The 24,925-nt window shown below is 46.2% G+C and overlaps 1 protein-coding gene across 1 annotated transcript in view; it reads left to right on the top strand.

Annotated features, from left to right (window-relative positions):
* The first annotated feature begins 217 nt into the window (after positions 1-217).
* LOC106653532 overlaps positions 218-24,925 on the top strand; it is a 174,704-nt gene continuing 149,996 nt past the window's right edge. Inside the window, exons 1-2 of the mRNA XM_014373014.2 lie at positions 218-3,196; positions 3,652-3,702. Coding sequence (XP_014228500.2) covers positions 218-3,196; positions 3,652-3,702 — 3,030 coding nt within the window. The remainder of the gene's footprint in view (positions 3,197-3,651; positions 3,703-24,925) is intronic.

The following is a 24,925-nucleotide window of genomic DNA, read 5'->3' as shown; positions in this document are numbered from 1 at the left end:
CGTCTCAACAATGACAGGGTCGCCAAGTAATAATAATATAAAAATAATCATCGCCAAAGAGCTCCTAAATCGTCGATGCTTCGGTGCGCTTTAGCCTCGCATCATTATCTCGAACGTCAGGATCATCATCAAACCTGTGCGTCCAATAGTCGTCACAGTGTGCGGCTTGGGGCGTATTCTCGGCATCATTGGCGGTAGGTCGGTGACTGCCAGGACGATGTCGCAGCCCGGCACCGCGTCTTCCAGCTTCGGCTTCGAGGACTCCAATGGCCATCAAGACGATGATTCATGCGGAACTCAGCAGAATCATCATCAGAACGGCCGAGCCTCGTCGGCTGACATACTCGGTGAAAAGAATAACGCGAAGTCCGCAGATATGTCGAACGGCTTTGAGATACGCAATCGACCACCCCAGCCGAAACCCGGCGGGAAAGGGGATGGCAGCAAGAATAATCACGTCCAGAACCACTTGGAGGACAGGCCGGCCTCGGTACCGGTCGTGCTCACTCATCAGCAGTATCACCACGACGGTGGCATGATGCTTGACAGGATGCAGCTGACACAGCCCATCGCCATACATCCCACGGCTACGGGTTTTCCCCAGGATTACGCGTCGGGGCCGTCGTCGGGTCAATATCCCATGTACGTCTCTCGCGATGGTACAGGGAGCTACAGGGATCCTCTTTATGGTGGGCCACAGAGCGTGTCGTTGGTAGCGCCACAGGCGACTTACGTCACTCAACCACCGCAGACGTTGCCCCCGCAACCGGCTGGACCGGCGCCCTACTTCTCCGCGAATAAGAACGCGGGGGGATTACCGCTGCTAAATTCGGGCTACGTGCGTTTTGCCCCGCCTCAGATGCACTACAATCAGTATACCCAGGCACTGCAGCAGCAACAATCTCAACAAGCACAGCCGTCGAGCAATCAACACTCGCCGAATCCACAGAGGTTGTCGCAAGAGTATTCGGGTCAGCCGATCTGCCAGCCCCTAGCGCAAAACGTGGCGCAGAATTCCGCTGTTGGACCCCAGGTGGACAGGTCCGACAAGCCTCCTCGCGGTCCCAAGCCCATGGTTCCTCCTCGTATCAATTCTAAAATAACTCACGACACCGGTGGTGGCCATCGCAAGTGCTCCAGTATCGATGTCACGGCTAATCAGAAGCCGAAAGGTGCTGCCGATGATGGCACGAACGATTGTAGCGTAAGTTCGGTAACGCAAGAATCCAGCGGTGTTGGTGGTAATCCAGCGCCGGTGCGAACGCGACAGGACGGACTATACGTGGAAAAGAAGGATATTTCCTCGCAGGATGCAGGTAGCAATGATACCACCACTGCTGCCAACGTGGAGCAGCAGCGCACCGTGTACGTGTCCAAACCGGAGCACCGAAAGTCAATCGGTGACATCAGCAGTCACTTCCAGAAGCGCAACGACACGATAACCTTCACGTTTCCTGGCGACGGTTCCGGCCAGCAGCAGGAGCCCTCCCCTGCTGCCCTGTTGAACCATCGCAAATCTCTAGCCAATATTACCACGACCGAGCCGCTGCTTCCCGCTGAGCAGAGAAAGCAGCTGCAGGACGTGCGCAAGTCTCCAATGCCGAATCTGCCCACGGGTATGCCCAAGAGCATACTGGTCTCGGGCGAGAGAAAATCGGTGGAGTGGAGCAGTCTGAGCCAGAATCAGAGAATGTCGATACCGCAGGAGAATCGAAGATCGGAGTACTACGACGACCATCGCAGATCGCCCATGACGGTGATGGCCGCCGACGACGTTCGCCGATCGCCCAAAGTTTTTACGGTGCCTCACGACGAGCGCAACAATCAAAAGAGTCCGAACAACATGCCACAGGCCGCCCAGTCGTTCGAGAAGACTCGAGCCGAGCTGGCGCTGTGGGCCGAGCAACGACAGCGACAGGAGATAGAGAGCCGAGTGGTAGCGGGTTCGAACCGGGCCATGTACACGACGAGTCCTCGCACTCGTTGTCAGTCCGAGGAGAGGCGGCCCGAAGGTAGTGGTAGAAACTACGCTCGGGGCGACAAAGGAGACATCATGTCGCAGTCGGCTTTTCAGCCGATACCCAGCATAAATCAAAACTCGCTGATGGAGCAGCGCAGGCATCTGCGCCACGTCAGCGCCGATCTGACCAAGCGCATGGAATTGAATCATCGCAAGGAATTGGAGGATCAGCAGCAGCCTCTCACGGGCTCAGTCATGAATTTGGGTACCACGGGCTCTTTGACGTGTACCTCGAACGTCACCACTCAGCAGCATCACTCGAATTCGTGCTGTCAACACAACGAGCAAAAGATACCGATGACCATCGTGACGGATTACAACGACGGCCCAGCCACGAAACACTCGCAGGAGCCGAGCGATCACATCATTCACAGTCATCACAAGAAGAAGCACCACCACAAGAGCCAGGAGAACTCACTGAATCACATCGAGCACCTGCAGGAGCGCCCGGACTCGCAGATGTCGCAGAAGTCCGCCAGTTCCAGCCAGTACTACAATCATCAGCAGCACAACATCAACTTCATCGCGGAAAAACTGAATCAGTGCGAGCGCCAGCAGAACGACCTGCAGGCCAAGCTGCAGAGCATACAGAATCACAACGAGATCATGGAAAAGGTGGCCCAGATGCAGGCCCATGCGGGCGACTACGCGGGCCGACTGCACAATCTCCATCTCGCGGAGAAGTTCGCCCAGAAGCAGAGCTCGGAGTTCTCTTGCGTCGAGCGCATGAGCGAGCAGGAGCAGACGAATCAGATCATACTGAATCAGTGCATCAACGCCTCGCGACAGCTGCACAATCAGGCCCTGATACCGACTGTGCCTGCATCCGCGGTAGGGGCCACGCCCCAGCTCCACCCGTCGGGCTACTACATCACGAGCGAGCGTCTGTCCCCGGGTAGATCGCTGCAATTCCAGCAGCAGGACGACGACTCGGATCTCAGCGATTCCATACACATACCGAGCATCTCGCAGATGCCGCTGCCCAGCCTGTCGCAATTCGATCGGGCTGACGTGTGGGCGCGGGCGCCTTACTCGCAGCGCATGCAGGCCAACTGCGTCGACAATTTGGACAGTGTGGCGATGCAGCAGCAGATGAACTTTACGGGGACGATGAAAAAAGTGCCACCCGAGAAGCCACCGAGGACGTCGCTGGTCGTGCAGTCGCCCGATAACGAGGTACATATATACATACAGCGGCAGCCGCTGCGTCGGACGAATGATTACTTTGTGCGTTGCTGCAGCAGGGAGCGACGAAGACGTTTTACTTTTTTCAGCATGCAGCTTTCGCAGATTTTATTTTTTTTCTGCGTGATTTTTAATCGAATGCGTGTATATATACCTTTTTATTTATTTTTTTTTCTTCTTTCAGCTACTTAAGCCGCATGAAACTTTTATGTAACATTTTTTTGCCCTCTTACCCCTGCCCTGCACGTCTTGTAGTACGCTTTTCCCATTTATGTGCCTTTTCATTCTTTTGATTAAATATTATAAATTTAGTTTGCCATGAGTTTTGAATTTTCTTTTACGTCGAAAATGAAAAAAGGAGAATGCAGAGTAGCTAGATTTATATTTCTCTTGAACGATGAAAGAACTCGAATAAAAGGTAACAATTTGTGCTTTTTCATTTGCAGAGTAATCGAAGTCAACCAGCTATCGGGTTGAAGCACACGTCGAAGGCGAGGGTGAGTACCTCAAAACTTTGTTTTCGTTTATGAACGTAATTCTCCATTGAATAATTGATTCCCATTTAGCATTCTAACGAATTTCCCCCTTTATATACGATTGGACGATCATGTCGCAGGCATTGTCGAATTGTTGTGTTTTACCTCGAAATCAATAGCACGCGGTTTTCTCTGTCTCCCTCTGTTATACACTGTACTCTGCAATCAAACCAGCTCCCCACCGAAACTTGACAAAGATAAGCCGTAACAGATAGAGACAACGATAAAGCGAATGAAGATATACAGCGCGAGCTTGCGGCAACGAGGCTGCTGCTGCTGCGCCTCTTGCTTCTTCCTTTTTCGCTCAGCTCGTACGTGTGTATGTTCATTTTCGACGAAAGAGAGTGACGTCGGCGGAGCGAGAAAGAAAGAAAGAGAAAGAAAGAGAATATCTGGGGGCTTGTGCGCGGCGCATCGCGCGCGCAGTACCTGAATGCCTCGGCGTAAAACACTTCCGCTTCACGTACACACGACACGTCCGGCTGAAATTCCAGTGGCATTTAGGCGCGTATTCTCGCTAGCTGCGCCACTGCTGCTGCTGCTGCTGCGGGGTTTTTTTCCTCGAGAGTGCACAAATGCCAAGAGAGAGGCCAGATAGACTCGTATATAAAAGAACGCATCTCTCTCGCTCTCTCTCTAGTCCTTTGCCTCGCGTGTGTACGTGTATGTATGGTGCTCGCGGTGTGCACTGACTGTACTCTAGGCACTAACATATAGTACTGCTGCGATGCTGCGTTGTATAGTAGAGAAGTAGTCTCTCGCTGTGCTATTAGTGCAGCACCACCATGGCAACGCTGACGTTACGCGCGAGCCCTGTGAAAAATTATATTTTTGCCTTTTTACCATTGTAGCGTGTACAGCAGCGCGGTGTAGTGCGCCTCATACACGTGGAAAGCAGCTACGTAGAGAGAAAGAGAGAGAGAGAGAGAGCGTCGTGCACAATTTGTCCCACTATCCGTCACTCGGGCGCTGCTGCTGCCCCGGCGTGCGTTTCGGCTTTAATAGTTTGTTGCGAAAAAAACTCCTTTTTTTGGTACTTTCTTTCTCTTTTTTATAAGCACCGACGGTGAACACGGTTTGCGCATTAACCGTCGCAATTTGAACCAAACGCGGAAACGAATTATTTTTATTAATTCGGAGTTTTTCAAATGTGAACTCTCGTAGTTTTTTTTTCAAACGATCGGGTGTTTATCAGAAGAACATCGAAACTCACTTTTTTTTTTAAATTTATTTATTCAAATGATTACATGGAAAATCTGTCGCATTTAAAAACATGAGTATAATTATCGCTATGACGAGCTTTGGCCTTCAGCGGCCAAACAGATATTGCGTAAATCTTCGTTCATCAGTACCTCGTTGATCATGTCACAGCAGAGAATCGGCATCCGGTAGTGTAGCAGCTGCCATAAAGAGTTCCCTGCCCATCTGAAGAAAAATCTCCTCGACAGTGTCTCGCACAGATGCGCAGTACAGGCCTCTCTTTGACTTTTACGTAGTTTAAGCAATTTTTTCGAGTGGCCGAATTTTAAGAGATCCGAACGAGCGAATTTTTTCGCCGCCTCCTGAGGGGGCAATTGAATCAGGTCGTACAGCGACTGACTCGAATTTATCTTGATCTTTTTCGCTTGTTTCGCGAAGTTCTCGTCGTCGTACCGACGTTTTTCTAGATCCGCCGACTTCTGGAACAAGCCGTACTTAGCGAATAATGCCATGATCGTCAAGGCTTCCCTTCGGTCCAGTTCGTATCCTCCATTCTCCAGAAGTTCGACGAGTTCCATGGCGCTGGACGCCAGGTTCGATTTAAAATTAGATATGGAGTCCGGATCTAATACTTCGTAGAAGTGATCCTCAGTTGGGAAAACGAAGCTGGACAGATCAGCAGTACCATGTTTGAGAAGTACATCGACAGTTTTCAACGAAAGATTCGCCACGGCACATTGAAGCGCTGTGAATCCTCTCGCATTGGCCAAATTCTGATTGGCGCCTCTTCCCAGCAGATATTCGGTAATCTCCTTGCGATCGGCTCGTAATACCAAATGCAGCGGTGTGTTGCCCTTGTCATCCCGGGCGTTGACATGCACAGTCCACCGAATTTCGTCGTTGATCTTCAGGAAGTACTTGAGCATGTCATAACGAGGGACGCGATTATTACAAATAGTATGCAAAGGTGTCGATCCTTCTGCATTGGCCAAATTCGGATTCGCGCCTCTTCTCAGCAGATACTCGGTAATCTTCTTGTGGTCGGCTTGTAATGCCAAATGCAATGGTGTGTTACCTTGTTTGTCGTGGACGTTGACTTGCACTGTCTGCTGCATGTCGTCGATGGTTTTGAAAAATATCTCCAACACTTGGAAATTGGCTTGTTTACTTAAAATGTGCAGAGGAGTTGATCCGTCTGCATTGGCCGAGTTTGGGTCAGCACCTTTGCGCAGCAGCAACTCAACTGTCCCTCCATTTATGCTTTTCAGACTCTCGTGCAGCAACGAATCTATAGATTTTTGTGTGAAGTAATTGGGCTGTTGCTCGAGTTTGAGGAATCTCTCGATGACGTATGAAAAGCCATTTTGGCAGGCAACTTCTGAATGCGTGATGCCTTGTTGGTCGACGTAATTCACGTCAAACCTGTCGTATATTTCAAATAAATCATGGAGTAAGTTATAGCGCCTCCATCTAGCAGCATAATGCACTGGTGTGGTGTGACGCAACAGAGGGCAGCCGTCTTTATCAACGTCGGGAATGTTTTTGTAGCCGGTATCAACCACAAACCTGGTAACTTCTCGTCTTTCAAGCGCCACGGCACGCGTGAGAATATCCTCAATTTCTTCTTTCCGAAGAATATCTCGGAGATTTGGAAGCTGGCCCTCCCAATTTTGGATCGAAATATAAAGTAGACGGAAAAATTCACCTCGCTCTTTTTCGATCTGCCAATTGATCTCTTTTCGCCATCTCTTCAAAATTTCTATGCCCAGAGCCATTTTAATATACACTCACACAACACAAGTCACTTGCAATATAAAATATTCTTTACTTTGAATCACGTGCTGTATTCGATGCGATCTTGCACTGTTCACGCTGCGTCGTCTTGACGCGTACTGCACTATGCATATGCACTGCGATCCATATAGAGAGTAAAAAAAAACACGAGGAGGAAACTATTCTACTATAGCGGGGTTAGAAAGTTTAATTCGAGCGTAGTAGGGACCGCGCATGTGCATGACGTACACTGCAATAGCAATAGTAGCATACGGCTAGCTACATAGACCCCGCCCCTACCTCGCTAGTCTTATACTTTCTAATTTTTATCTGAATATATAAACGACCAAACTCTTGATGATCTGAATAAATGACTAAGCAGCTCTTGACAAAACAGAAAATTAGACAATTATAAGATTAGACTACTCATATGTAATTTAGAATCGAGTATTGCGACAGATGCTACGTCACATCGTGTGCATCGATCGTTTGAAATCCGAATCGATCTTTGCCTTCGTTAGCTGCAATGCTCTCGAAATTCTCGAAATTCGAATTCGTGTCAAGATTTATAAATTCAAATATTCATTATAATTTTTTGCAATTATCACAACAATAGATTTTCATTTTACATACATTTGCAATTGACGTATTGCTTGACGAGCAACATTCCCCGCAAGTAACGCTTATACACGTTATTACAGCAGCTGCAGAAGCTCGTTGACACGCTTGTCGTACATACCCGCGAACAGTAAATGTATCAATGCTCGACGATCGTCGTCGTCAAAGCTTATGGATTTCATCGAGCAATGTAAACGATATCCCTCCCCCGAAAATGAATTTACAGCGCGCGAAACTCGCTGTCACCAAAGTAGCACCGCGTTGAAATACGATCCAATCGATGTCTCTCTGATAATGATGATTGAATTGCTATAGAAATCGACCTCCTCCTCCTCCTGCTTCCACTCGACATTTAAACACGCACAAGCGGATTTGCAACAATCGCATTACACGCACCCAGTTTTGTGAAAGGACCGCGGACGGGAATAAATGCACGCGATATCGAGAAATAGGATTCTAATTAAATTTTATCAAATAAATCATAACACAAAATCGATAGGTTTTGTGTATCAACGGAATAACTCGTTCTCTCTGCGACTAACTGCGCACGCGATATTTCGGCCAAAAAATGCGCACGAAACCTTGCGTGAATCGATCCTCTCTCTGCGAATTCTGCCTCTGTCTCTGTCTCTCTCTCTCTGTCTCTCTCTCTCTGTCTCTCTCTCTCTCTCTCTCTCTCTCTCTTTCTCTCTTGTGTTCTCTCTCTCCCCCGCCTGGTATATGGCACACACGTAAAATGAAAATAGGAGCTTTTGACAACGTGTGCGCGCGAGCGAGCGAGCTCTCGGCAACGTAATAACTCCGCCACCGCCGCTGGCGCGCCGCGCCGAGCAGCGCACACATCGAGCCAATAGATTTTACGAAATTCACGGGCACGACGCTGTGTGCCATGCCATGCCGTGCCGTGCTGCTGCGCCACCACTGCTGGGTGGATAAGGCATGAGCATGTATGCACACGACTAAAGTAAAAAAAGTTAAAAAAAAAAAAAGGTCTCGCAACGAAGCTTTCGCCGATAATAACAAACGTGCTGCGCTCGCTCGCTCGTGCGCATGCAGTATCTAGATACTATAAGGGAAAAAGGGGATTATATTTTTATTTTTTAACCTCCCGCGCGCTATCAAATTCTTCTTTGCTATCGACAAAACATTCAAGCTTTCATACATGTAGGTGGATATAAAGGATGGAGAGTGGTGGTGGGGCCACGAGTTTTGATTATACTCTTACGCGAGCGCGGCGTGCGATAATACTTCGTGTACACCGCAAGTGCAGCTCGAGCGTCAAACTTGATATTACTATTATATCAGAGAAAGAGAGAGAGAGAACTTCAGAAGTAGTTTAGCTTCGTTCTATCTCTCTCCACCCACGTCTGTTCAAAATCTACTTAACAAGTCTGTTAAAAGAGTTCACGTATGAAAAGGAACGAGTGAGTAAGAGAGAGAGTTGCCAGAGACAAAAAAGGCCGGTATAGTGCTGAAAGAGTCGCGTGCGAGCACACACAGTCGAACACACACCCTAAAGCGTTCCCGTCCGATTCTCGTTAACTTTTCTAAGCCTTCAGCTCGTATATAGGTACATGTACCAGCAGCAGCAGCAGTAGATAGAAACGAACAAAGCCAAAATCCTTGATCAGGACAAGATGATAAAGGTTACACCACTAGCTGGCGGCCCAGAGAGAGAAAGAGAGAGAGAGAGAGAGAGAAAGCTGGAAAATCCTCCTGGAAAACGACTACTCTGGTGCTGTATATATTGCATGCTATACATTATAGGTATATATACTACCGAGCATCCGCCGCATCGTCGACTCTCTGTGCTTAATCCTTTAGCAAGAATCAATTATCCGCTTGTGTTTACGCGATCAATTCATACGATATATATACGTTTTCTCTCTATATATATAGCCTCCCACGGAGAGATAATAATATGTACTCGTCATCGCGCACAACTCGACGACGCTTTACATATATTTGCGAGAAAATCTGCGCAGTGCGACGAACGATAATTCATCGTCTTGTGACTGCTGCCGCCACGTCCTCTCTCTCTTATATTCGGACAGTATCTAGATGATGCGTTCTCAGCAGCAACAGAGGGTCGCGTCGTCTTGTTTTCTCGGAGGCTATATGGCGCTACGCACACACAATATATACGATGTGCTGAATCACGAGGACAGTTGGGCGCTCGTTAAGTGGCTTACATCCTTGCAATTGCAGAAACACAGCAGTACAGCGTGGCACAGAGAGAGAGAGAGAGAGAGAGAGAGAGAGAGAGAGAGAGAGAGAGAGAGAGGGTGGATATAGCTGTTCGAGAGAGGGAGAGGAACGAGAAGGAGGAAAAGGGAATATAAGCTAACGCTGCAGTCCTCTCTCTCTCTCTCTCTCTCTCGCTGATATGTACGCTATATCCTACGTAGCTGTATACTTTGTACCACCGGGTGGTGCCTGCAGGCTATTAATTCAAAGGGTTCATTATGCGCTTGGGATTTTTCATACGTAATGCCTCATAGATGCAGCAACAGCAGCAGCTTACAACGCACACACAGACAGCAGACAGACGCGTAATTAAGATACGCGCGCTCGAAAAGCTGTATCGCGCGCGCGCGTCTCCGTGAAGCTTTCTATATACACTGCTGCTGCTGCTGCTGCTGCTGCTGCTGCTGCTGCTATTTACAGCGTTTTATATTCGAACGGTTTGAAAGGGAAATTCGATTAACGTTTTCTTCTTCTTCTTTTCACTATTAAGCGCACCTTTGATCCGGCCTCGGCCGTGGCATATTCTTTTAATTCGAACTTTTATAATGCTTGACTGGCTATCTCGAATATGCAGGAGGCAGTTGTGTGAAAAAGTGCAGTTTTGGCCGTTTTTTTCCTCCAGATTTTTCGGAGACTTCGGAAACTCCTATCGTCTAGTGAGCTACGAAATGTTTAAGGTCTTGTATGCAGCGGGTGGTGCACACCACTACGTAATGTTTATGAAGAGGCGGGTTAAACTGCGCAAAGGCGGAGAGAGGCACAGAGAGAGAGAGAGAGAGAGAGAGTGGGTGTATATATTTATATGCATAAGCGAAAGCTGCACGATCTACCTATTATACGGTTCTCTCTAAAATGTTCAAGGTTTTGCCGTACTACTACCAGTGCTTGCAGTGTCTACGTATACATAGATACTAAGTACGTACGAGACGCAGCAAGAGAGAGAAAGATATAGGCTTTACGAGGACAATTTATTATTTCTCGAGCTATCCGTGCTACTCTCTCTCTCTCTCTCTCTCTCTCTGGTCTACACATGCAAAGTTCGTATAATACATGCAGCGGTGGGTGCTCTCTCTCTCTCATGCCTCTTGAAGCTCGGATTCGTTATCGCTTCCTTACAGTACTTTGCGCGTTTATATAAGGGGGTAGTGGGAGAGGAAAAAGGCTCGCGTTTCAAAAACGTGCTAGCTACATATATAGTATATATACCCACTGCAGCCAGAGCCACCCTTTGGCCTCGTAGCGATAACATTTTATATTTTGTTGTTGAATATATCCTGGAATCACGGCCGCGGGCTCGCGCGCGCACAATAATATATATTATGCAGCCTGTAGGACCGTAGGACCATATAATATGCCTTATATACCAAAGCTGATTTATGCAGCGCCGAGCATTTTTTTGCTTTTTCGCCCCTCACTAGCTTTTAGTACTAGCAGTACGTAGTGGTATATACGTAGCGTCTACGTGTGTATCAGGATTTTATTTTTCCATAAACTGCTGTTGCTGCTGCTGCTGCTGCCGCCGCTGCAGCGTGGCGTGCAGCAGCCCCGACGGAGGCATATATAAGTGTGTGGCATTAAAATTTAACTATGTCATTTTGGGAAGCATAAAGTGGCCGTAGTACGCTGTGCTACTACTGCTACTGCTTTCACAGTATACACTGTGCTGCTGCTGTGCCTCGTTGCCTGGAATGTGTGTCGTAAAATTAAAATATTCTCAGGGTTTTTTCTTCGTCTCGTCTCGTCGAGCTAGCAGCTATACAAGACAGCTTGTTCAACTCGAACTTTAACGGGCTGCGCGCGCGCGCGCGCAAGCTCGCAAGCTCCATATACGAGCTCTGAAATTTACAAGAGGGTATCCCTGCGAAAAATTGATCCCTTTACCCCACCCAACCTATTTCCCTTCTGAAGCTCGTAAATCGACTGAATTATTTCTTCGCGATGGCCTGTGACGCGACGCGCGACGTATAAGATCAAGTTTTAACTCGGTCGTTTCGCAACTTGCAGTGTATATAAGGGCGGGCTGGGTCGAGCTTGCGCGATATATATAGTTAACATTAATTAGTTCAACGCGTGGCGATTTTATTCGATGGAGAGAAAAAAGTGTCGTCGTACTACCTGTGATTTATTAAAATATATTAGAGAAGAAGCAGGAGAGGGATACGTATATAGCGAGTTTCATGAAAGAAAGTTGATGAAGTTTTGCAAAATTTAAAATTCCGACGACTCATTATTTCGACATCTTGGTTTACAAGCGCGCGAGCGAGTTCGCGAAAGAATCATGAATTCAAATGAAGCCCCCGTCGGTCGTGCGCGAGCAATTGAAAATCCAATGATAGCCTCCGCCGACTATGTCGACGTTGCGCGCAGATGAGAAGTTTTATCCGCGGCGCGGAGCTCACCCACACCGACACCACCCCTAGGTTTGTTACACATTCCAACTTTCTCTCTCTCCCTCTAGTTGGATTTGAATATTTTTACAACTTTCTTAACGACTAATCGCTCATAAAAATTCAACAATTACGCAGCAGCAGCAGCGTAAGCTCAGCCTTCACGGCGTACGGCATGTAAAAATGCTTGGGATACGTAAAATTCCTCACCTCGTCGCTCACTGGCAGCTAGAGGATGTGATACTCACACAGCTCGCAACTAGCTCTCTGGTTTAATCCTCGATAACGAGGAACACAGTGAGAGAGAAAGAGAGAGAATACCAGCAGCAGAGGCGAGCAAACGACGCCACGCTGTGTGACGAGAGAAAATTCATATAAACGAGCGACATGCACATTGTACCTTTAATATGTATGTGCGGGTGTTATATAGCCGCGATGCTACACAGGGCACTGCGCCGCCGCCGCGTGCCTCAAGGATTTGTCAAAGGACGACGACGCGAAAATAGCTCGAGATATGTCCAATCAGCTGCGAGCTTGCGGCGTTACGTGTTGTGTGCAGCAGTGGGCCTCGCCCCGCTGTGTACAGTATAAGGACGAGATGTGTTGCCACACACACAGCCTTGCTAGTGCGCCCCAGCTATACACAGTGCGGTTAAGCTTTATCTAAACATTAGCTCGTCGCTCGTCTTTATACGTGGAGCAACAGCAGCATCGCAACGTGCGCGCGTATACACAGAGAAGCGAGCCATCGACGAAACAGGCGTCGTCGTCGGTACGAAGTAGTATAAGCATCGACAAAAGCCGACAGACGAGCCTAGCTCTGTGTATACGTGTGTGTATTGTGCCTCTGGTACACTCGTATACGCACCCGACACATATACATCCAGATACACGCGTATACATATACATTGAGTTTATATCGGGCGAGTTGTGTGTAGTAGTAGACGCGTCGTGTGCGGAGTTACGAACAGAGAGAAAAGCGTGCAGAGGTGGTGGCGGCGCTCCGTTCGTATATATGTACGCGAGCGCGTGTCTCCCATACAAACGAGGACTTCGGGATAGCACCAATATACTATCACTACTACTACTACTACTACGAGTAATACTACGCACGCACACGCGTTGTAAACGTCGCAGTCTACACCGCGTGTATCGCGCACTGCCTAAGAGATATGGTGCAGCGAGTGAGGGAGATGAAAATTCTTCAGCAGATATAAAACGTATACAGAGAAAATGCGATGTTACTCGTCGTCGTCGTCGTCGTAGTCGTAGTCGCGCTGGTTTAGCTGTCTCTACTACTACTACTATACTACCTTTTATCGATCTCGCCTCGCGTATATAGCAGTTGTACAAGAGTGTGTCTCTATGTGTTATGTATAGATACAGTATTCGTCGAGTTTCTCTCTTTCAACTGCAAGAAACTAGCCGAACGCAACTTGCAGCACATTCGAGTGGAAAAGTTTGTCGCGAGACTTACGTATACCTAGCTACGTGAGTGTGTGTGTGTGAGTCGCGAGAACGTCTATATCCGTATACAGAGCGGGGAAGAGCTTCTCGATACCCCATATAGCGGTAGTTTTGTGTTTCGCTTGATTCGTAATACACGGCGCGCGTGTGGAAGGAAGTTCTAGCTCTAGCAGAAAAAAAAGAAGAAGAGACAGAGAGAGAAGTAAAAAAACCCTAGGCAAACTTTAAAGCTCCGCGCGGCGCGATGAGAGCTTTGAAGATCCCGAAGACCTTATACAGAGAGGCTGCTGCAGCGGCGGCGGCGGCGATATAGGCTTGAGCGCAGAGCGCAGCTTCGTCGTCGTCGTAGTCGCACACGTAGCATAACTTAATCGAGCTGCTGCTGCTGCTGTTGCACCATGAAGCTGTTGGTGATTTACCAAAGCCGAGGAGGATTTTTCCTCTTACCTTTTGCTTCGTTTCTTTTTTTTTTTGTGTCCCGACGCGAAGTAAAAAAAGCCAATTGAATAAATTTTTTCTTGTAAAGCTCGAGGCCGCTGCTGCTGGCAACGCTGCGGCGAGAAAGTTTTTTAAGAGAATAATTGGGATTTTTACGTATTCGCTGCCCTGTGTATAATACGCATAAACGGAATGAATTGGACGACGTGCTGCAAGCTCTCTCTCTCGGTGTATACACGCGCAGGTAGAAAGCGAGAGAATACTCTGTGTATTGCAGCAGCAGCTCAGTAGTCGTCGTCGTTGAGTAAAGTTGTAGCGCGCGCGGTATTATTGCCGCAGTAGGTACATACAGAGAAAGTACAAACTTGCGTACTGCTACCGCCACGCTGCGTTAATTAAATGTTTTACAAAAAGTTAAAACTATCAATTTACTTATTGCTCTGTGCTATGCCGGGCGCGATGGCAGCGGCTCAAGAATATACATACACGAGCCACAGAGCGCAGCGTACACACAGAGCAGCAGCAGCGTTCGCGTTTCGCGCTCGTTGACAATATTAGCGGTGTATGCTCGCGCTTTCGTATTATAATATACATCATATACCCTATGTACATATATCTGTGCACGAGCTTTACAAACGTAACTTAAATTAAACCCGAAGTTTAACGAGCTGCAGCAGCAGCGCGGCAGCGGTGGAACACGACGCGACGCGAGCAACAGCTAGTTTGTCGCGCCTCTCACCCCCTCGCGCTCGCGTGTATGTATAACAATATTCATGTACGTGTATAAACGCGCGAACGCGGGGCTCTCTCGCGAAAATTTTCGCTCAAACAATTTCAACCTTTCGAGATATACATAGCGTTCTTATAACGCGTACAATTTACATTATAAAGGTGCCACTAATTTCTCGTCTAACGCGTACAATGTATATGTACCACGTATTATATAATAGTTGCACGAGACGACGGCGAGTTGTTCGCTGCAGCTGTTGCGTGTGTTGCGCGGTTTTGCAGAAAAGTATGTATTCGCCCGTACGTGTGGAGCGATCTATATATCCCGCGAAAAAAAGATGCGGCGGCGTACATTTGTATACTTATCTTTGACTCACATTTTTGGCTTTTAAATATGCTCTTACTGAATCCGATCCCTATCCGGGCGCATATATACCGCTCGCGCGCGCTACAAGCTATAGAGCGGATATAAAAATCCGTTCCGTAGCGCGCGTGCAAAAGGATCGCGACGACGACGACGACTCTATCTCTCTCTAGAGCAGCTCGAACGCGTAAACGAATATTTCAAACGGATTTTCATAGTACCTGATCCCCCATAAACCGGCTGAAAAACCGGATTTTTTTCCTTTTACTTGATTTTTTTTTATTTTTTTATTTTTTCGTCGAAGAGGGAGGAGAATATTATAGACGAAACTGCTACAGAGAGAGTGAGAGAGAGTGTGTAGGATGATGCGCGTATACGTGTAATAATATATTAACCTCGTCGGATTGTACAGTTGTAGTAATGGTCTTTAAAATCTGATAAGTCAATTTAATACCGTTGAGGCGCGGGGTATTTTACATACTAGCCCCGAAGAAATGGGAGCTGAGCGTACCATTCCTAAATCCGTATTGATTCCATCATTATTAATCGTAGGATGTACAACGAGGTGTCGGCTAGAATTTTGTATCGCTTTATGGAGATACAGTCGAGCATAATTAAGTCTGCAGTTAATTTTGAGCGTTACTATCTCGGGTGAAAGTCACCTTTAGAGAAAACGCGCGGGGGAAAGGAGGGTGACAGGAGTAGTCAGTGACCAACTCTTTCTTTTATTGAAATGAACACTTATTTATTGGTTAAGAAAGATGGCTAAATTACATAAGAAATATATATCGATAGCTTAATTTCATACAAATATTGTTTCGGCTTCTTATTTCGGCTTCACAAATATTCTCAGTAAGACTATGGCTTAGAAGTCCTCAGACGGATAGCTCTCCACGTAAATACGTTATCACACTGGTACAAACCGATATCCCAAAGAAAAGAAACGACTTCCAGAATAAGTCAGAGAAACGACAGCCCAAAAACGGAGCACGGCTTTGCGTGCTCTCGCTACGACGACCCAAGAGAGAAGAAGGCAGGGCCCCCGACTCCGCGGCATCGCTGCGCTCGGAGCGCCGTATTTCCCCTCATCCTCGGCCGCTGATTGGCCCAGCCATCGGCTATACGCGCGGCTTGATCAGGCGGAAATAATGTCGCAACGAAATGACAATAAACCAGTATAGATGAGAGTTCTGAATATCGTGTATAATACCACACACATATATACCCGAAGCTGATGACAAAATTGAAATTGAAAAACTGCGTTTGACTTATACAATCATTTCCACTTCACCACTTGCAGATTTACAGAAAAAAGGTACTCGCCATCTAGTGGTTAATGTTTAAAGTAGTGTTATCGTATTTAACGCGGTCTAAGAATTTTGTAACAGTTGAATTGTCATTTAAAATTCGCTTAATTAGAAAAAACAGTTCAATTAATGTTAATGTATTTTACAAAGTTTCAAATGGTCATTTTTAGGTCATTAGGCCATGATTAATTTTGAACATTTCTAGCATAGAACCGTGAAAATATAAAGATCATCGCGTACACGACCGAATATAATTATGATAATTTTAAAACTAATTTTACACCGAATATCTCCCGAATCTTTAAAAGCTCGTTAAAATATCGCCCGCGCGCGCGGCCCATTGTTTGATTGAAATAATGTTTCTGTGCGCGCGCGTACAAAAGTAGTGCGTAATATATGCGTACTGTGCAGTATAATGCACAGTATAACGCACAATCGAAAGAGAGCGAGAGAGAAAGAGAGACAGAGGTAATTTCAAACGCGAGCTCGTCGAGGATCTCATTTCGATTTCCGCTTCGATGATATTTGATTTCATTTTATACGTATACGTAGGTACGTACGCGGGCTCTAGCACTTATGAAAATGAAAATGTTGGCAATTTTATGCACAATATTTGTACAATATTTTAGTGGTTTATGCGCGCATGCGAGCGAGCGCGCGCCGCGACTTGTATAAGTCGAATAATCGAGTTTTCCACACACACACACACACACGTATATATACCCTTTGTTTCGAACTACAGTATACGAACCGTGGCAGGGCAGCGGGCGGGCAACAGCAGCAATGTGCAAATACATACATACGCGTACACATACTCAGACCATCGCGAAGCTTTTGCCTCGTATATACGTATATTATATAATAATATGTGCCGTTACGAATTACAGCTTATGTATACACCCACCCACCCGACGTTTCAATAATTTCTGGGGCTGAGAGCAATTATAAGGCGCTGCGCGCGAAATAAAGTCATTATAATGTTCACTTGAACTAAATTCGCAGTAAAGCCGCTTAACTCCATCACCGCTCGCAAATGTTACTTACGTCGATTTCCATCTCTACAAAGCTCGGCTACGACGACGACGTGCTGCGCGGGTGTCGGTGCATGCGGCTCTCGTGAACGCGCGCAGCTCTCCGCGCAACGTTGGAGCCGCTGCTAAACGCGCTATACAAACCTGCCCTTGCATGATTGTTAATTTATTTCCTCAAAAAGCAATTTTCCACCGTTGCAATTTAATTCGGCGGCAGAGAGAGATTTTTCGTTACTGAAACGACGGCAGCGGTGCGCGCGTTAAATTGTGAAAATCGTTTGGTATATATGCGCGTACGAGCGCAAAGCGACACAGACGACGACCTGGATTGGTTTTGGCGCGCAAAGCACTCGAGAGCCTCTAAAATACTGAGGAAAAATTAAAAAAAAAAAAAAAAAACTAAAATAAATCTAACGCATTCTTTGTGAATCACTTGGAGCTTGCTGAGGACTATATTATACGAACAATTTTACCGCAGGCACGCGATTATTTTAGATTTTAATAATGCTCGTACGTGCGAGTTTTATACGACGATGCGACGTCGGTACTCTCGAAAGTTTTTATCACGCAGATCAAAAGTACAGTGATCCGCACGGCAAGTGTGTGGTACGTTCGCAAATAAATACTTAATTGCACTAAAAGCCAAAACCCATAAAGTTCATAAATGAAGCACAGCTGCCCCGAGAAACTCGACTGCGACACGTTCAAAGTTATCTCTTATCTCGCCCCGGACTTTAGGCTAATGTACGTAGATCTGAATAATTACTTCAAGATGGTCTTATATACGCTGCGCAATCCGGTCGAAGAAGTTATACAGCCCCGACAGACACACACACTCCCACACCCGGTTCTCGTGTACTCGCGAAAACTAAGGCAGTTCACGGCCTGAACGATCGCTGTGCATTTTCCATGTACCGGCCAGTATTTTTCCAAGCGGTGCGCGAACGCGATTCCTAACGTACCGACCATCGATTTCTTTCCATTCGCTGCGCGAGCCTACTACTATACGTGAATGGTAAATTCTCCTCCTCGGCGCACACAGGACGCCATCTGTGCAACTGCAACAGGACTCGGAACTATGAGCGCCGCGATCGCGTGAGTTGCCCGTAAAATTACATTTGCGCGTGCTTTACAATACATATTCGCGAGAGACGATAATGTTTAAAAGCACTCGGCAACTCGTACAAAAGCAGCAGCAGCAGCACACGCTGCAAGAAAAGCAACAGCCGCTATATATATATATAAGTACTTGTGTTCTCTCTCCTTATTATGCAGATAAGAACCCGTGAGTTATACGCGTCGTTGTTGTTTGGGGCGGGTATTATGTATAGAGCGGCAAGCCAATGATGCCGCGCGCAAAGAGGATATCATAAGAGCGAGTCGAGGATGACAAAACCAAAAGGACCGAGAGCTGTACATTTGCATTATATATATATGTGTACGTGCGCACTCGACACACCAACTCGATCCTTTCTCTGTACCTTGTTTTCCTGCGCGCGAATATATGTATGCGTCGCCCGCCAGCCTCTGTCGCGGTCACGGTAGCAGGTAGAGTGGATTATATACTTGCGATGCGGCATTTGAGCTTTTGCGGCAGCACAGCGCCAGGGGCCTTTGTTTTTATCCTCAAAGTGCAGCACGCGCGAGTCAAAGGTTGAGGAAGACTAAGATGGGTTTTTGTCCCTCGAGAGATTCAAGGGCTCGTATTTTTTCTCGTTGGTATGATATTCTTTTCTTTTTTTTTTTGGTGCGTACGTTGGATGTTTCGGAATTTTAAGGCTACTTAAGATGTAGCCCGAGGGCGTGTGTATTATCCTTCTTTTCTTTTTCAATCTACCACTAATTGATGTACAGCTTCCCTGGTAGAAATGCTCAAAATGAATAAGCTCCTAATGATGAAAAAAATCACTGTTTAAAATGCTTTGTTTTTATCAATGTTTCTGTAAAAATTATGTTCAAAGTATTAAAAAGACCCAAAAATGAAAAATTTAATTTTTTCAAAAAGTTTGAAAATGCAGTTTTCAATTACTTTAACTGTGATAATACCACGATCCACCACTAGGTGACGAGTATACTTTACCTATAAGCCCGCAAATGACCAAGTAAAAATAATTTTATAAGTAATACTCCATCGTGGAATAGGTTTGACTTTTTTGTCTTTTGAAACTACGAAAACCTAGAAGTGGTTGTGCAGCAATGTACATTCAAATTAGTCAACTAATAACCAACCTGCTAGGAATCAATGCCTATCCTAAAGCGACATAGTAAAAAAAATTATTTTCTTTTATTCCGATAAACACGGATAGCAAGTCTACCACTAGAGTCTGCTACTAGATGGCGAGTATAAGGATTTGTAGATCTGCAAGTGAAAAAGTAAAAAGAATTGTATAAAGCAAAGCCCGGATTGGGAAAAACCACATTTCGTACATGTGAATTGCATTTTCAAACCCAAAAAACTTGTTGTTATATATTGTCAATTTCTATGATTAATTTTTTTTTCTGCCGTCATAGACGACGTGCTAATTGAAGTACATAACTACGATAAAGGAGTTATTACGACAAAACGTGTTTACTCGAATGGTCGTGTTATTGCAAGAGATCAGCTCGATCTTGAATAAAAAAATATATTCGTCCTTGCCTCGAATATACTCTACAATTCGCATAAACGACGCCACGATTGTAACGAAAAATTTGCTAAATTGAAATTGAAAAACGAGTGCGATTGCGTAAAAAAACTCGTGTGTGTGTGTGTGTGTGCGCGCGCGCATTGTGTTGCCGCTGCCCGAGCACACGACCGCAGGTGTCGGATGCCTTCAAAAGAATCTTCGCGTGGACGTACGAAGATACACACGTAATATAAAAGGCGACAGAAACAGACTTGCAAGACGTGAATTTAATAGCCAATACGAAACACTTACACGCGATATACATAATTGATATCGTTTTAATCGACGCGGATCGTTTCTAATTATCGTTTTCAATTGTGTTCGCTGAGTGCGTAATGACATGCGTTTGGGCTGTTTTTTTTTATGTTGCGTAGAAGCTGCCGCTGGTGCTGACGCGTGCATAAAAGCCCATCTTCGCCTGCATAATTAAACGATACGTAGATATAGCGCAGCCGTGGACGCGTAGTATACACAGGCGCGCGATGCATAATTCAACTATACGCAAAACGATTAAATTAATTGTCGCCGGCTGTAACTTATGTATAGGCTCGATCGTACTAATAATAACGAGCTGCTGTGCACAAGTGCATACACACGGATACGATCGTCATTTTTTTTTTTTTCAATTTTTTTCCTCCATTTTTTGTCTCGTTTAGATACTCGAACGTTTTTCATGTTCAAGAGGCCGATGAGATAATATTTTTATAGGTACAAAAGCGCGGATGTTGCAACGAGAAGAATGTGAGAAATTTCACGGCAACCTTGGCATTTAAAACTAAACTATCGCGCCTCTTTCTCGTCTCTCTCTCGTCGGGGCACATCTCATATGCGCGCGCGTAATAGCCGCAGCGTGAATCGTACAAATTAATTGATTTAATGAACATCGTTTTAATAAAATACGACGTTGTCGCGGCGTGTTACATTCCGTATAGAACTCGCTCGCTGCTGGCTTCAAAAAATTTCGTGTTGACAAATTATAATGTGTAACACTCTCTCGTCGTATACAAAATCGTAACATACATCAACATCAATTAACGAATTATACTTTGGAACTCTGTCATCAATTTATATAAATATACAAAAAAAATCTCTTGTCCAAATCTAATTAACTCCGAAAGTCGACGAGTAATTTAATTACACTTGACCGACTGGACGGAGCTCGTTCGAAAGTTTCTTATTCGCAGCTGCGCCCGCTGCTGCTGCAGCAGTCGATATATAATAATGAAAATCCATATCCTGGCCGTGCGGCAAGTGCGTATATCTACATGAATGATTAGGCATTAAAATTGAAAGCAGTCCGTCGTGATTTGCGTGCTGCTGCACCTGCTGTATCGAGTATGGGTCATTCTATTGGCTCTATATAGCACAGAGTCGTAAAACCATCAACAACTCCTCAATAATCCACACGCTGCACGGCCTTCTCTTGCCGGGCGATGAAATACGCATCTTTTCTCCTTAATCTTGCTCACCTTGTTTACCTCACTCGCTCTCTGCACTCTCTTTCTCTCGCACGCCCATCCGTACGCGCACTAACACACACTCGACGATACACCCATATACGTATAAAATACGGAGCGCGCGGGCGAGTATATATCAATACGCACACTACCCCGAGTAGTAGTAGTAGTAGTAGTAGTAGTAGTAGTAGTAGTAGTAGTAGTAGTAGTTCTGGATACAGATGCTCGACTCGGCCACGGGGCGTCGCTGGGATCGCTGCGCGCACGACGCACGCGAGAGATAGAAAAAGACGGAGAGCTCGCCGCGCCAGCCCGCAGCAGCCTGTCGCTGCTGGAACGCACGGTGGTGTGTATGTATATATATCTACATGTATACAGACACGCAAACTATATACACACCGAGTGCACGGCAACCAGCCATGTCAGTTTGAGCCGGAGCGTCCTCGCGCTCGTGTGTCTTTAAAACTACAACGGAACACTCTCAACGCAAAACGTGCATAAGCGCGCGCCGCAGCCGCAGCAGCTTCGTCTACACATACGTTATATGTTATGCACATGCAATAATACCATTTCGATTTCACGTGTGCAACTACTACTACTACTATCTACTGTGCAGTGTGTTGTTGTATACGAGTCCTGCATGCCTCTCTCTCGACTATACTTATCTGCGCTGCGCTGTAAACAAAGACATTTGAAATTCCGTTTCGTATAAGCCCTTACTTATGAAATTCTTGCCAGTCGGCATCTAAACAACGGTCGCCGAACGCACTCGGTGTGCGAGATGGCATTTACTCGCGAGCCTGCGAAATTGCTCCGATTTGTATCGGGACGACGAGTCGTATAAAAAAACCCCGCGTGTCCGAGTCGTAATACAGTGTTCGCGTCTGTGTTTTGTTTCCCGTGAACTGTGTGTGTTGTTGTTATTGTCTAATGCGGTGCGTTTAGACAGTGTCCAAATTGGAATACAACGAAGAGTGCATTGTATAAGTGTGATATTTGTGTGTGTGTCGATGCGCTGCGTGCCGCAATGCTCCGCTTTTAATTGGCGCAGCAAGGATATCAACGGCATATTATAGCAGTGCATCATTACATTTGTGTTTGTGTGTATACGATTTCGCTCGGCTCGATTTCACGCGCTGCACACGAGTGTCTCTCGAGGTGATTAATTCATTCAACGCGTGTTAATAATAAATATACATAAAGAAAAATAAAGAGATAAATAAAAAAGAGTGCCGAGTGGATTAGTGTTCGGTGTTGTACGCGTGAGTGTTACATATAGTATAAAATAATAATCGTCGCCGCCGCTCGAGGAAGTGAAAACGTTTAAGTGTGTGTGTATACGAAGTAAAAGGAAAGTTTCTGTGATTCTTCTTTCGGGGGAGAGCCTCTCGCATGCATATGCATGATATATAACCAGTGTGTGCATTGATTGTGCATAATATACCATTGGTGCAGTAGTGCGCGGGAAGAATTCGCGCGCGAAAAAATACACACCTCGATACATTCGCAGCAAACGTCGCGAGCTAAAATTTCTCCGCTACGCGCAGCCGATTCATAACTGTCTTCAATCTACCTACCTTCTTGTTGCAATATACAAAAGGCACAAGAACGTCGAGCGTCTCTGCGTCTGCTCTGCGTATTATATATATATAGGTGACTGCGGACGCTTGTGTGTGTGTGCGCGGAGGCAACATAACAACGCGCCATTGCAGAGCAGAGAAACTTGAAAAAGAAAAAAAATTTCTAAAGGATACTCTCGTGTGTGTGTGCAAGGCTCTCGTTTCGCGAAGGGTCGAGCAGCAGCAGCAGCAGCAAACTCAAGGCGCACGAGGAAAGGAGACAACATAAAGAAAAAGAGAACGGCTGTGTGCGAGAAGGAGTATATAGTACAGTGTGGTGGCTGCAGCAGCAACACACACGTAACGTTGACATATACCTGCCTGGCTGCGCTCTCGATTTTGTTTGTGCACACGAGGCGCTCGTGATCCAAAAGAAACAATCCTTGGGTCCGGCCGAGAAGAAGAAGAAGAATATAAAGGCCAAAAGAAGACGAAGAAAAGTATAGAAGAAGACAAGCGGCAGCAGTTGGAGCAGCAGCAAGACGACGAGGCAATCATCATGCAGTCCCAGTCAGCAATTGTAATGCAGTCGTACTTGAAACGTCGTCTGCTTCGCGGGCCGATAAGATAAACAAGCAGTCGTTGCAGTTTCTTCGCGCGCGTCTGAATGCACACAGTACACACAAACATACATACACACTGTATTATATACCGTGTTGTATACACAACGAAGTATATTAACGAAGTCGAAAAGTCTCGACTCTCTCTCGGCCAATAAACGGCGGCGCGTAAATAGCGCAGAGATACTACACTAACAATATACAAATTGCTCTGCAGCAGCATAAAGTGCAAAAGGAGTCGTCGCTGCCGAGGAAGAAGAAGAAGTTATATTAGAGAGCAACCGGCAGCAGAAGCAGTAGTAGAAACTCGAGAGGTGGTGGGCAGAGTTCTGTGTGTTGTTTGTAAACAAACGCGCGCCACCGCCGTGCACACGTCAATTTCCAAAGACGCGCGTCCATTCAACTTTCGCCGTCTGATAATAAGGCCGTCTACAGCGTCAGCAGCAGCCAGCAGCAGCAAGGTATGTGAAATATTTACTCTCGCGTAATATCAAAGAGTTGCTGAAACACGGAAAACGCGTGTGTCGATATTCCATGTCGTTGTTTGTACTATAAAGTTGCGGATTTTTCGGTAAAAGCGGAAAATAGCAGTGCGTATCAAACGATGTGCAGTACACAGATAGATGCACAGTTTGCCTAGGGCATGTGGCAGGGCAGCTGTGCGCACAGACGTAAAAGACAACGAGGCGTATACTATACACTGCTTTTGATGTTAGGGCGCTTTTTTCCCTATGTGTGCAAAAAAAAAGAAGAAGAAGAGGAAAAAGTTAGGTAGTAGTAGGCTTTGATCCGGACGCACACGTAGAGAAAGATACGTTAGTAAGTAAGGCGAAAATGCTCGGGTACGCCGATGAAAGAGTATAAGCTGCAGCGTAGCGAGTGTCATCCAATTTAATGGCTAATGGGGCAAAGCGCGCGTATACCTACCTCTACCAGCGATCTACTCTATACACCCCTGTACGGCTTGCGCGTGCGGCCGCATAAAAGCTTTTTGCATAATCCCTCACCCCGCCCGCTTTAACCGGTGGTACATGGCAGGTATATAACATAAACGTATGATCATACACCCGAAACGAATATGCTACGCGTACGAATTATATATATATTTCGCTTCGCGAGACACCCGGAATAAGCAAAGACGAAAGGAGCGCGTAGCGAGCGAGATCTTTGCCGCGGCTAATGAGGCTATATTACGCGTGTACATTATAATGCATGTTTCATACACTATAAAATGTATTATACGGGCGCATATGCGGTACCGTACATCAGAGAAAAGAGAATCGCTCGCGTTTGTCAGCACAATTTTCACTCGAGCTGTAAC

The sequence above is a fragment of the Trichogramma pretiosum genome, unplaced genomic scaffold (assembly GCF_000599845.2).
Source record: "Trichogramma pretiosum strain Unisexual culture from Peru unplaced genomic scaffold, Tpre_2.0 scaffold1, whole genome shotgun sequence".
NCBI lineage: Eukaryota > Metazoa > Arthropoda > Insecta > Hymenoptera > Trichogrammatidae > Trichogramma > Trichogramma pretiosum.
The sequence above is the reverse complement of the archived record's forward strand: the minus strand, read 5'-3'. Positions and strand labels throughout refer to the sequence as shown.